Source organism: Sylvia atricapilla, chromosome 4 (genome assembly GCF_009819655.1).
Source record: "Sylvia atricapilla isolate bSylAtr1 chromosome 4, bSylAtr1.pri, whole genome shotgun sequence".
Lineage (NCBI taxonomy): Eukaryota > Metazoa > Chordata > Aves > Passeriformes > Sylviidae > Sylvia > Sylvia atricapilla.
In genome coordinates, this window is record NC_089143.1 from 69,109,165 (window position 1) to 69,123,346 (window position 14,182).

Consider the following 14,182-nt stretch of genomic DNA (forward strand, 5'->3'; position numbering starts at 1 on the left):
TTTGCACTGCTGTTTGTTTTCTTTGATTTAACTCTGATCATCTCCGTGGGTTTTTTTGGAAGAATAACCATTTATGGCACTGTGCTTATGTCCCTCGAATGAGCCTGCCTGTGCCATGCCCTACAAGTAGGTCATTGTGCATCGCAGGCCTTTTCCCTTTATCCTGTGGTAGCTGGGTTAGCATTACAGCACAGCCAGTGAGGCATGGGCTTGGCTCCACAGCGTGCTGTCTGCAGAGCTGCTAGAGGCATGTGTGAGAGTGCTCTCACAGATGGGAGAACATCCAGAAGGAGCATCCAGAGGGAAGGGCCCATTAGACAACCCAAAAAGCATGCTGGTGTGCCTGACCTGGTCAAGGTTTGCCCAAGGACAAACACCCTGCGGCAGACAGAGCACAGCCTTGCCCACTGCAGCCTTGTCCCATGCCTACCGCACCCATTGTGTTGCCTCATGACAAAGCCTCCTCTCGGATTCAGGCCAGATTAAACTGCCATTGTGAAGCTGAGTGTTGAAAGCAAGGCTCATGAACCTCATCCCTGCTTGGGACTGAGAGCAGAGGTTATCCAGGTAGGCATAAACACTCCTGTCTCTCCAGAGAGTGTGCAAGTTGCAATCAATCAGTGTGGAGGCATGCAGTAATTCAGGATAGCAAAGGAAGGGAAAAGCCTCATGGAATGCAGTCCATGAGCAGGAAAATGCATAATTAAAATATGCATAAGTAGCTTGTGTTTTTCCCCTAACACATGAAGTGGTTAGATGTAATCCTGCAGATCACTGAGGAGAATGCAGTGGAGAGAGAGAACTTGAGCCAGCCAGATTTACTAGGGCACTTCTTAGAAGATTTTTGGTTTTAAAATATAAAAATTGTGAAATGTTTTTGTTGCTTGGAGCTCACAGTTGAGGAAGTGAGAGTTGGTGCTGAGGTGAAGTATTTGGCTCTCCTTTGTTCAGTCAGAGTGTTGATGTCTCTATGTTACTGAACCGGGCTTTTCCAATTACCTGCTCTAGTCTGGGCACATCAGTACCTTTCAGAGAGACCAGTCCTACTTGTTCCAAGCTGCCTGTGACCAAGGAAGCTGGACAGTGTTCGGAGCTGTGAAGAGTGGTTTAGTACAAGAAGCATGTTTGACAGGTCTGTTCTAGAGACCCTGCAAACACTTTATGTAAGAAGCATGATTGTTCTCATTGAGCATAGTCACTTCTTGGAGAGGCAGAGATGGACCTTTTTGGCAGAAATAAAGGGATCTGCTGCTACAGGAGGAAACAGTTTCCCTGCTCTTTCAGTGTGTGTCTCCTCAGTGCTTGTGCCTGGTCAGCTCTGGACTTGTGCCCCGCAGCCCCAGCCAGCAATCCCAGGCCTCACATCGGCCAGTGGGCTGCCTTGCTTCCAGGGCTGTGCAGCAGCCAGGCTGAATGGAAAGTGATTAGCACAGCCCTCAGGCTTGCAGGGCCTGGGATCAAAGGCCTCCCGCTGGCAGTCACTGATGAAGAACATCATCCATTATCTTTCTGTCTGATCGCTTCCTAATCACGGCACTAGCTGTTCCCGAAGTTCCTCTTCTGGATGGCAAGGACTGAGGTACAGGGAGGACCAGAGGCGGGACATTAGCAGAGCAGGGACTGGCCTCTGCACTCTGAACTCCAGTGTAGCATCCTGAGGGTGAATATCCTCCTGGATGTAATATAAGACCTACACTATGAAGGGGAGGGAACACCACATTTTCACATCCTGTTTTGTTTTGCTCACCTTTGTTTTGCTGGATTTTTGTTCTTCTGCTCCGTCAGATTTGTTCTAAAACTGTACCTTTGCCTGCACAATTATGCCCACAGGTAATAGGAAACCAGAGTTTCAAAAGAAAACCTGATGCCATTGCTAGATAATAGCAGTTTCCTAAATAAATGTGTGGTTGCCCCGGGGGTTAGGTTGTTACCAGATGCACCTTTTCTTGATTGGTGAGAACAGGAGATGACGCTTTCTGGCATATAAGTGCAAGAGAAAACACGGGAGCACAGATAAGCAGAGCAAGCAAGCCACCTGGAAGGAAGACTTGAGAAGGTGTTAAAGCAGTTGCCTGCCATGGCATTTGAAATGCTAATCTACATTTTGCTGAAAGGTAGGTTTGGAAGAGGCTTTTCTGTGTTGTGAGGTCCAATGCTTTGTTAAACAGTATTTCTCTCCTTCCGAAATAGGCAGCGGGGTGGGAGGCATGCAGAGACATTTCTAAGCAGTTACTTCAGCCATTTGAAACCTGGATGACATTTTAACTGATAGGGTATAATTTAGACTCTTCAAAAATAAGCTACCTAAACTGGTAGATAGGTGTAAGGTTGTAGTGTATGTATCTGTGTTGTAAATTGTGCAAGATAGTAGAATGAAAAACAGGATGGATTTGTTTTTGGGAAATTTGCAAGACATCATTTGTTGTCCTACAATCATAATTACGCTGTGTCAAAAGGAAGTTTGAGGCAAGAGCGTTTTAAATGAATTGTTACTATACTGCTGCCTTCTCTGGGGTTTGTTTGAAGAGCATCTTGTATGAAGTGCTTTCTGGGTGAAATGAACCTTGAATAGATATACTGAGCTTTTCTGTTCCAGTAAGCATCTATTTGCATTACACAGCAATGGGGGCACTGAGTGAAGAGTCAGCTATTACTGCTTCATCCCTCAGCACTGACTTATGGAATAATTGGACAAAAAACAACACTGAAGGTATTGCTTTTTTTGTTCTGTTGTCTCTGTTAACCTGTCAATTAGGAAAAAAAACCCAACCAACAAACCAAAACCTCCACTCAAATCTGTGATGCTAGCTGCTGTGATGCTCCATCCCTTGGACACTGTTGGATTTCTGAGTTTTATTTGTGAGATGAGCTGATTTCTTCATGGAGCCTTTGAAGCCTCTCTGGAGTAAGAGCTGCCACCCAGCTGGGGTAGGCTCAGCAATGAGCAGCTGAGGGACCATTTAACTCAAGTTCAGTCATAATTTGAAGAAGATATTTTAAGGCTGATGATCTGAGTTTCTGATGGCAATTTCTCTTACTTTTACCTGGTGCTTGGTTTCCGTCTGTTATCAGTGCGCACCTTAATGCGCAGAAATGAGAATGAACAGGCACAACTTTGAGCTATGCCTCTCCCGAGTTCTCACTCAGTAGTTTCTGTCTTTGTTGCAGTTTTGCTTTTGGCTGTCTGGGCTTTCACAGCCCTACTCAGAGTGCTGGCTCTCTCCCTTCTTCCTTTCTCTTTTCTGACTGAAATGTGAACTCGGGCTCTTTTACCTGCCAACATCTGAGAGCAGAGCTGTGTTTATCCTGCCAGCTGCATTCTTGATGTTACCTGAGATGCTGGTGATGTCATTGCTTTCAGAGAGCTGTGTGAATGAGGTTTTGGCAGGTCAGTAAAGGAGGAGAGGAACCTAACTGCAATATTTTTAATGTCTCTGTACTTTAAAAGGCATATAAACATGCATACAAATAATCTTCTGTTGATTCTACGGCATCACAGGATGTCTTCCAAGCTTTTTTAGTAGATCCGTAAGCTTTTTATTATTTTCTCATAACAAGTCCAGCTGATTTATTTTCATTTCTAATCTCTCATAGTGGTACAGAGTTACATATGCATTCATCCATACACATATTATATGTGTGGGTTTCTTATATACACACACACACACATGGAATATGTTTACACACTTGTATGCATGTGAAGTCGGTAAGGTGTTGATTTTTGGCTGCAGTACTTTGGTTTATCAGTGCAGCACTGTGGTCTGGTTTAGTCTGTCTGTGGCATGGTTCTTGCAGAGCTGTGTACAGCCAACAGGAGGATAATGAAGTGGGAATACGTTGTGGCTCATTAAGTGCCCTGTTTGTGTTGTTTCTTGAAAGCAGGACCAATGGGTCATTTTTCAGCTGAGAGGAGGCTTATTTACAGGATCACAGCCATGTCTGCAGTATTATGAACCTTTGTGGCAGTTGGAGCCCCAACTGGACACAGTGGTAGTCAACTGGACACCAGCATTTTCCTTTGAGAGAATTCCATTCAAAGGTAGAATCAAATTCACAAACATTCAAGCACAAGTTTTACACAGGGAGTTAAAAGTATATTTTGATGGGCCTCTTACAAAGCCAGTGAAAAGGTAATAAACAGCCTTTTCAAAAAGAAGATTGAAAAGAAATGCTTGAAAAGACACCAGAGAAACTCACTGAATTTCTCCAGTTTCCTGGTAGCTTCTATTCCTGTGCACTGTAAGTTCATAGTAAGATTTATTGCCATGGTTCAGTAATACTGGGTTCTAAGAACATGAATTCCTGGTTCAGTATCACTGGAGGAATTGTCAGTTTCTTGTGGGGTTCAAGTTGTTTGGGGACTGAGGTGCTGTTTGGTGAGAACCATTAATTTCTGCTCCATCTCTTTGCCTGCTATTTAGAAGATCTGGTCCTATTTCCTTCTTTTATGTCACATAGGCTTTACTTGTCACCAGCGCTGGAGCTGGGGAATTTTAGGCTCAGTGATTAGCTGAGAGGGGGAAAGGTCATGGAAGCAGCTGGGAGCTGGCACGACAGGGACAAAGAACATTTGGTGGTATTTGGGCTGACAGACAGCCTTTGTAGCAAAATGGGCAGCCAGGACTAGGGAAGGTCTTGGTTGCACTGGGGAAAGAATGGAATCTCTTGATTGCCATCAGCTGGTTCCATGCAGCCTGTAAAAGGAGGCCCTGGACCTGGGGCTGAGCCCTTCCCTCCCTCCCCTTTCCCATTGCCTTTCCTCCCCAATGCACCATACTTGAGGACTGAGCTGTCATGGTCTTACTGGCTGGCTCTTTTTGTTGCCAGTCTGTTAGTTTTGGCAAGCCCAGGCTTCCAAGTACCTGTAGCCTTGATTTCATGTCAGATCTTGTCAGGTGTATCTATTTGAATGACTCAGTTGCAGGCAGCTGTCAAGTGCTTACACGGCATGTTTCTCCTCACGTGACATGAAAGGGCACATGGACCTGTTAATTCAACAGCTTGTTTAGTGTCTAGGCGGACAGTATGATAGGAATTAACATAATGCTCTGGGGCAGACTAGGAAATCATCCTTTTTGTTTTCAAGACTCATTCTTTCAGAGGTAATTTGTACTCTTGCAATGTCAAAATAATTAGCACACGGAATTTTTGTGTGTAGACTAAATAGCTGATCTTACCCAGTGGACCAGGCTGCTCCTCTTGACAATGAAGAAGGAATGTGATGGTTTGTGTCAAATGCTTTCTAGGCAGGCTGCTGCTCCAGGCTGACCTGGGTTTCTAATGACAGCAGCACTCAGGGAAGAGCTTCCTGTACCTGCACACAGCCAGGTTTCCTGCAGATGGGGGTAGGTGGAAGTCTGCCACCTCTCGGCAATGCTGGCCTGAGTGAAAAGGGATTTTGGGACCTGGAAATCCATCTGGTGGAAGTTGGCGTAGAGGTGGCTGGGGATCTTGTGCCTCTGGGATGTGAATTTGTACCTTCCTCATGTTCCTCCAATGTTTATTTTCTTTCCTTCCACTTGTGGAAGAGATGGAAATGAAAAAAAGATGGAAATGAAAAAGTAAACCTGTGCAATAGACACCTTCTCAGGGCCTAGCAGAAGAATGGTACTTTGGGCAGTGGGAAATGCTGGCTAAAATTTCAAGAGTTAATTTGAAGAGTTATTTATACCGATTTTCTAGTGCACTTTGTGCTGAAATGGTGATTCAAAACAGTCAGTCTCCAAGTGTTTGAGGAGGCTCCTGGGAAAAGTGTGAATGTGCCACTGTCTATTTTCTGAAGTTCTTCCCTGCAGAGCTTAGGTAGCTGTTCCACAGGTGCTTTAGACCTAACCAGAATGGGCTTTTCCAAGTCCCAGGCATCCTGGATCTCCTTGACATGTTGAGCCCTGCAGCTCTGCTGACCACATGCTTTCCATTGTGCTTTCCTCATCAGAGAACAGTGTACGGTGCTCCTGTGCAGCCAGTAGGGTCATCCATCTCTTGTCCCAAAATCTGTCTTTTCTTCATGAAAACTGCCCTTTCTTAACTTCTTCCTGAAGTCTGTCCCTCCAAGGCCTGGTCCTTTGCTGACTGTGCTCTTAGCCAACAAGCCTGTCTGCAGAGGTTGTCAGCAGCATTCCTAGAGCCAGCCAGAAAAGAGCCAGAGCTGCATACTAGAGCTCCTATTTAGCCAGCACCAACTTCCTCCCTTGCACGGTGGTTTTAGGCCCCACAGTGTGAGGAGAAACTTGTGGGTAACTTTTTTACATGGAAGTATGGATAAGATGCCCTTTTCTCAGCCATTTGAAGTTCACTCTAAAACAAGACATTCTTCTCCCCCCTCTCTAACTTTTCCTGAGGAAGTGCAGTAAGCCAACATGTAATTTTTCAAGCACATCTGAATCGTCACTTGTTCTCCCTAAGTCTCTCGCTAAGCTGGAAGTCTGATTACTCTGTCAGGTTTGAGAGGCACTGTTCTCAAAAGAATCATGTTTGATCTAAGTGTCAGTGATAGCGTCATGCCTTTTGGGTGTCCAAACCACATCATTCACAGCTGAAATTGAGAGTTGCTCTAGTGAGAGCAGCTTTTGCCATTGCTTGTCATCTCTGATAAAGCTGCAGAGGGGAGGAAGGAAAAAAAAAAACAAAGCCACTTAGAAGAGCACACAAAGGAGGTTCCTACCATTAAATGATTAAATGGCTCAGACTGGAACTTGACTGAGAATTTAGGGGGTTGGTGCTGTTAATCCTGGAAAGTATGTGGTGGGATCACAAGCTGCCCTCAAGGGGGCTTGAGGCTTCTGTCCATAGCAATGGTTCCATGAATGTACTGTATCCAGACCTTGATTCAGCACTTAGTCAGAAAGGAAGGGTTCTGCTTGCTGTACCTTTGTTGAGTCACCTTTGTTGAACAGACCTTGTCACCTTGCTGCAAGATGTTATTTTTCTTGTGATCATAACTGAAAGCTAGTGTTGACATGCATTTGGTTAGGAAATCACCTTCAGGTGTCACTGAGGCAGTCCCCTGAAATAGTAAGTCATTGCTTGGACACCCCACCCCACCAGTGATTCCTGTAACTGGGTAGAGAGACCAGTTGGAACAGATGCTTGCAGTGATGGTGAAGCTTTGGAGCTTTCTCCTCACTTGCTGTACCCCTGTTGCCATGACTTCTTTATTCTCATTTGAGCCACTGTGAATAAGGGACTAAGGTAGCATTTTCTGTTCAAGAAGTGTGCTTGCTGACCCACTTACGTAGAATTTAGCACAAGTTCAGAACCATGGTAGCCATGGACCGTGCTTTTGCACAGCAAAACCATCCAGGCAGTCTAGGCAGCTTACAACTGTCATGGGACATCCAGTTAACATTAAACTGTGGAGAAGGGAGGGGAGGGAGGAGGCCCAGCATTCATCCTCACTCATGGCTGCAGAGCTGGCAGGCAGGAACACTAGAAAGGGAATAGTTTGTCTTGACATAAGATAAAAATTAATTGACTATTAATTGAATTCAGACTAGGAAGGATACTGAGAATAATGCAGTGCTCCTCTTGTGTCCTAAACCCCTGCTATTCCTGGGATAGTTTTTCTGATCCGATTGCAGGTTGGATAATGCTGATGTTACCCTGTGTGAATCTCCCATAGTCATTTCTGTACACGTTCCTCAAGAGCAAGTGATTTATTAACAGTTTGTGCTTTCTCAAAGCTGTACTGGACTGTCTCAGAAGCTTGCTCTGCTCAGTGCTGACTGAATCAGCTCATGAGATGACACTGCACAGTAAATAGATGTACTGAGTGTTTGGTGCATACAGTGTCTGTTCTGCTCGAGGTGTGAAAATAAGTTCAAACTATGTTTTCTCATAAACACGACTTTATTCTGTTTCACAGTAGATTATACAGAGCAGCCAAAGCTCTTGAAGCTGATGCAGACCTGCCTTGAGGAGCACCACAGCTATTGTATCAATGGGCTCTGCGCTTTCCACAGCGAATTGAGGAAGCCCATATGCAAGTAAGGAACACAGCCTATTATATCCTTCTTCAAAAATGTCACTGGCATTGATTCTTTATGTGCTGCATATGCAGCCTCACAGCATCAATCAGGTATTTGCAAGATTAAAGTTTGGCAGAGACCTGGGTGCTGTAGTGCCTCAGGACTGCTAACAAGGCCATAGTGCTGTGCTAGTGTAAAACTAAGGAAGGGAGAGGTAATTCACAGCTTTGTAAGTCACTGCCATGGTGTCATCTCAAATCACAGCTGGTGCTGGAGTAAGTAGTAGAGAAATCAATAGATGTTCACAGTGAGTACTAAGAAGGGAACAGGATCTTCCAACATATCAGCTACAACTCCCTTATTCCACAGCCAGATACCAGTGAGGACATGGTGTCCTTACAATTCTCTAGAATGCCTAGTGGGCAGCCTTGGCTTTTGGAGACAGCAGCTAAGGATCAGCAGAGCACAGTGCTCTTGGTCCAAACCATGCACAACGAGGGGATGTTTAGACTGTGTTGCTGCTGTGACTGCAGTACTCGAGCTAGCTTTAAACTAGATAAACTGGGACAACAGGTAGTCTTGGTGGAGGGAAAAGGTTCTGAGTGAGCACCAGGTTCATCCCCTCCTTTTTTAGCCTTCTTGTGATTTGTTTAAAACTGATGAAAACTAATGCGTGTTTGAGATAGAAAGCAAAACAAGTTCTGAATAATTTTTGCATGATGTGTATTTATTTTGTAGGTGCCTTGCAGGTTATAATGGAGAGAGGTGTGAACATTTAACACTAAATTCATATGCACATAATTCTTACGAGCGCTACATTGCTGTGGGAATTGGTGTAGGAATACTGACCAGTGGAATACTCGCCATCATCTACTGCTATGTAAGAAAGAGGTATGGGAAATCTGCAACCTTCTGACTACATTGATCTGAATTTCAGTGGGCAGAGTTTTGGGGGCACTGGGATTGTGTTTTTGCCTGATACTAATCTGTGGTGTGGTCTAAAAAGAGCTAAGTCTGATTTCTGATCTACCAGTGGGGCCAGTAGTGTAGCTGTCTCAAACGTGGGGTTTCTCTGGGCTACCTGAGGGATTTAGGGGATTAGATTTTTGTCCTGTGCAGGCTGCTGCAGTTTCAGGTTTGGCTGATACAAATGACGTGACAGTGTCCTCTTCAGATGCAGGAAACTGAAATCACCCTACAAAGTGTGCGTGGGTGAGACGGCATTGTGAGGCCCTGGCGCTGGAACACTCACCAGTTTGCCTGCCAAGGAGGAAGGCCCCCGCCGCCATCGGACAGGTGACCCAGCCTCGCTGAGGAGATGGACTCCAGGGAGCGGCAGAGGAGCGCGCAAAGGGATCTCCGGCAGGACTGATGGGCTCTGTGTGTTTGTGAAGAAAGACTTCCTCTCTTGGGTGAGGGTGGCTCATGCTCAGGTCCAAGCAGCTGAGGATGCTGGCAGGCCTCTGGGCCCTGTCCTGTGCCCGGTGTTTGCCGTGGGGAGGACTGGTTGGTTTTAGCTGTTTTCAGTCATTTCAAGCACTCGTACAGTGTTCTGCTTTGGTCTTTTGTGTGTTTTGTTTTGTTGTGTTTGGTTTTCTTATTTTTTTCTCCTCTGGAGGATAAGCACCACCTCCCTTACAGTGGAGCTGTATTCTGGACATCATGCACTGACCACAAACCATTTGAGTTCTGATTTTGGTGTCTGCTGGCTGTGTGTGTGGATAAACAGCCCTCTCCCAACGCAACAGTTACCTTTGGTGTGCTGGGCCAAGTATGGGCTTCTGATGCCATAAAGGACAAAAAATGCTTTGGACTGAGGAAAATGTCTGGTTCTTGAAACCTTCCTTAAATTAGAATATAGAGAGTAGGCAATTCCTGGAAAATTAAACCATGACACCTCTGGGCACGGCATGTTCTAATTGTTTCCATAAGCAAAGCAACCAGACGCCTTTCTCAAAATGGATTATGGAGTGGGCTCATGACAAAGAACTCTCCTCTTCCCAAATATCCTGTAGCAGCTCCTCAGTTCCATGGAATTTCAGGTAGAACATTGCCTTGCTGCACTCTGATTTCTGCATAAGACTTGAAATGCTAGAGAAGCTGGAACTTCATTATGAAACTTCAATACAGCTTTTCCCAGGAAACAGACTTTCTCTATTCCATTTGCAAATTATGGGCATAATGTGACCACTCAAATAAGAAAGAAATTACTTAAGGGATTCAGTTCCACCGGAACTGAATCGGAGGCTTGGTTCTATTCATCTTATCTACAAAGAATTGGGAAGTTACAAAGATTTGGTTCAAGGAAAAGGGAAGAACATTCATTCTGAAGATGGTGGCACTAACTGGGACTTCTCACTGACAGCTGGAGTGCTTGCCAGTGCTGATGTGACTAGATATGGCTCTTGGAGATTTTCATTTCAGCTGTTGCACATTGTAGACTCATCTGCTGTGCTCAGCCATCTACCAGAAAAAGGCAGTTCGTACTTTGAGATCTTATGGGGTAATACTGGCTCCTAAATTCAGGTTCCCTGCTGAAAGCTCAATTTCTTTGTTATGTGAGTTAATTTTCACAACAAGGATGCATGTTGTTTGTTGAAAAAATTGTTTATTTGTGAGACTACGGTGACAATGCTGAAATGTGTATGAACAGTGGGGTTTGAAAGGGTAAAGGTGCATGTGGCACTTGAATGGTCTGAAGTTCACAGGGCTTCTCATGTGGGGATCCTGATCAGTAGCTGAGCCATCTTGGCTCTGTAATATCAGTAAATAAAACAGCACATCACACACTGCTTGGACTCCTGTGTAACAGGGGGAGCAAGCAGCATATGCACACACAAAAAGGATTGCTGGCGAGGAGTGGATGGACGCCAGCATTTTCCGACTCTCAGCCTTTTTGTTGTTTTCATCTCCAATGAAATCTTCAAATCTTTACACTGTTTGCTACTTTCCATTCTTCTGACTTTGTCTTAGGTTCCACTGCCAGATAACCTGTGCTCTTCACAGTCTTCAAGTCAGCTTTCAGTAGTGGCCCTCACATTTTCTGTCACACACATGTGGTGAGAGGGCAATTAGGTGTAAATTACAGTCTGCACATCCTCACAAACAAAAAACACCCTTTACCCATCTTACATGGAAATTGAAAATGTGGTGCATGTTATTAGGAAAACAGTGAGAGATCATTCTCGCTGGTCTCTGGAGAAAATTGTAGAGCTGAATATTCAAAGGCTGAAAAAAGCCTTATAGTTTTTGTCATGTGAGTGAATCTTTCTCTCCCCAGGGAGTTGTCTCTTCCTATGCTCACAATGCTGGTGTTGGATCACTTCCCAAGGACCAGCTCTTCTCCATTGCAGAGGCTGTGTCTTGGAGCAGATGCACACCTTACACAAACTGGCTCATGGGGTACGTGCACTTGTCACAGAAATTCTAAGGGCACGAGTTGGAAGAACAACTGGACTTCACCTTGCCCAGAGAAAACTGTTGGAGAGAGATGTATTTTCATGTCCTCTTACTGATGTTTGTTACACCCTTTGTGTACCAGAGGCCATGCAGGTGCCCTGCAGGATATGCAAGTGCCTCTACAGTGGTATTTACTCATTGCAGTGAGCCTTTTTGTACCTACAGCAACATACACTGACTTGATTTTTTCAATGTTTGGGTACACATAAGTGAAAATGAAGTGTACTTAAGGGCCGCAATTTCGCAGGAGACTACATACTGAAACATGTTTTTCTAGTTGGCTTTCAGGCCCACGGTGGCTTTGGAAGTGAGAGTTTGCTGATATTTTTCTGCTAGTGGAAGAAAAACTGGAGACTGAAACACCAGATAAGCCCATGCCATGCAAATGAGACTTTGTGTCAGGGCAGAATGCGAATAAAATGGAAAGATGAAGATGAGAAGGCAGGCAGGAAGGAAGATGCTTGCTTGCTTGCTTTATTTTAGTTTTCTTTTTCCAAGTGGTGTCACAGCTTCCAGCACTGGGTTCCTCACCACCTGGGTGCCATGTGCCCATCCTGCAGAAGCACAGCCTCAGAGCAGGCCCCAGCTGTCTGTGAGGCATTGCTGTGTGACTGACTCACAGAGCAGTTTGGCTGAGGGAATCTGCATGGCCTCAGATCGCTTCATGGAGTCAGCCCTGCTGAGCCTTGCCTTGATAAGTGACAGATGCTGCCAGCCTGCAATGGTATGTTGCTGCTTACAGTGCTGAATTTCCTGCAGAACTGGCCTGTCAGAGGATCAGGATCATCTTTCCTAGCTCATTTATCAGGCTCAGACTCTTTCTGTAGTGGCATAATTAAGGGAGTCGTAAGCTTCTCCTTCCCATTCCAGCTGCACGTGCCAAAAACTGTCATTTCAAGAGGAGCCCCTGCTTTTGTGTGACTTTTAGGCAGGGCTGCCTCAGCTGTGAGGGGCAGCAGCTCAGCAGGGCCAAGCCAGAGATATCAAAGACCGGGATCTTCTTTTCTGAAGGACATTACACTTGCCCTGTGAATGATCCAGGTTGGTGGAACCACACTGGCTTTTCCTGCACCACATCTCTCAAGCTGAGTTGCCCTTAAGCCACCCAGCCCTAAACCTGCTTCACTGGCATCTGCAGCCACTGAGCAGGTGTGCTGGGCTGCCACTGGAACATCTCCCCTGAATTCAGTTCCTATTTTCTGCTCAGGTGTGTGGGTGGCCTGCAGTTTCCCTGATCCCAGCAAGGTCTATTTCAAACAGTGAGATTCAAGCCTGGGAAAAAGATGGTCTTAAAGACACTACCTTTGGTTTTGGAGAGAAGCGTAAGGAGCTGGATTGATGCTCTGAGTTCACAGTGTCCCTGTTCTGCTTGCCTGCCAGGGCACACTGGTGGCTGGCAGGCAGGTGGGAGACAGATTTGCATTGGAGATTTTCTCTTATTCGTAGTAACCCACAGTATATTTGGATAATGACACACCAGGGGTTTCTTCTCCATCCCACTTACAGTAAAAGTACAAATCTGTTTTGTGCTGCTGCAGCAGTGCAGTCCTGCCTTGTGTTTGTGTACTAAGAACTTGCTGTGAAGCTGGTAATTTCCTAGTAACTCTCAACTTCGTGCAAAAAAAGAAACCGAAACAAAAAACCCCAAAAAACCCACCCCAGCTCTTCCACCCTCCTCCAAAAAAACCCCCAAACCAAAAATCATCTTCCTCTTGGCAAAATTTTAGAGCTTTGTAATTCTTTACACCTGTTATCTGTTTTGTTTCATTTCTGGTCCATGAAATACACTGTAGGTGGCAAAGGATCTCACAAGAAGGCAGCTAATTTGGTAATGCAATTGATTTAATAATTAAGTTCAGAATATCTCCTGCCACCCCTGAAGGCTGCAGATTTTAATGGATTGCCTTAGGACCATCCCTAGGAAGCGAGGCTTTAAGAATTATGTTCTGTGGAAAACTAAAACAAGGAGGGATTAAAATCATGTGATGGAGAGGCATCAATCTTCAAGCCTTTTTAGGCTAGTAGATAATCTGTGAATTCTTTTAAGAAATGGTGTTTGGGTAGATGAGTAACACAGTAAGTGTTGAGACAGGGGAAAGTTGGGTCAGATTTTGTAAAATGCAAGTTCAGTGACAAACAGCAAGAGTTTCTTTTTGAATATTCATTTCAATTCTCTCTCGTGTGATGATATAAGTGCACATTTTCTGTTTGTGTTTTGACTTTTAGAGCTCTTCTGAAAAGTATCATGGCAAAGAGTGTTTGAAACCAGATAATTAGCATAATGCAGATAAATAATCTGAAGGCTGGGATTCAATCAGCTCCAGCCTTGTAGTAGTCAGGGACATAGCCCTGCTGATTTCAGTGAATGCTGGCACAGAACCCAGTGCTGGCTGCCCCGTCTGTGTGTCATGGAGCTCTGGTGTGGCTGCTCTTACCTGTCTTGAGCCTTGCTTGGAACAGGGAAATGCCTGTAGAGGTCCCTATTGTACTGCAAATCCAGGAAACCACCTGGGACTCCTCCTTTATGACCCAGTTAAGAAACAAACAAACAAACAACCAGTGCAGGTACTCATTAAAATCTCAGTGTAAGTAGTCATTAATTATCATGACAGCAATAAAATCTTGTAGTATGACTAGAATTGTGGCTGCTCCTACCCTCGCTGAACTGAGTGGAAGTGAGAGCAGGTTCTGTGAGCAGGAGACCTTGGCGAGCTGGAGGAGGTATGCACTGTTCACTGGGCTGGTTTGGGAGCACT

The 14,182-nt window shown here is 45.1% G+C and overlaps 1 protein-coding gene across 1 annotated transcript; it reads left to right on the plus strand.

Annotated features, from left to right (window-relative positions):
- Positions 1-1,866: 1,866 nt before the first annotated feature.
- On the plus strand, positions 1,867-10,828 carry EPGN (epithelial mitogen). The gene is made up of 5 exons (XM_066318253.1): positions 1,867-2,114; positions 2,621-2,710; positions 7,865-7,985; positions 8,706-8,858; positions 9,142-10,828. The coding sequence occupies exons 1-5, from the start codon at positions 2,078-2,080 to the stop codon at positions 9,194-9,196; spliced, it is 456 nt and encodes a 151-aa protein (XP_066174350.1). The 5' UTR covers positions 1,867-2,077; the 3' UTR covers positions 9,197-10,828.
- The last annotated feature ends 3,354 nt before the right edge of the window (positions 10,829-14,182 follow it).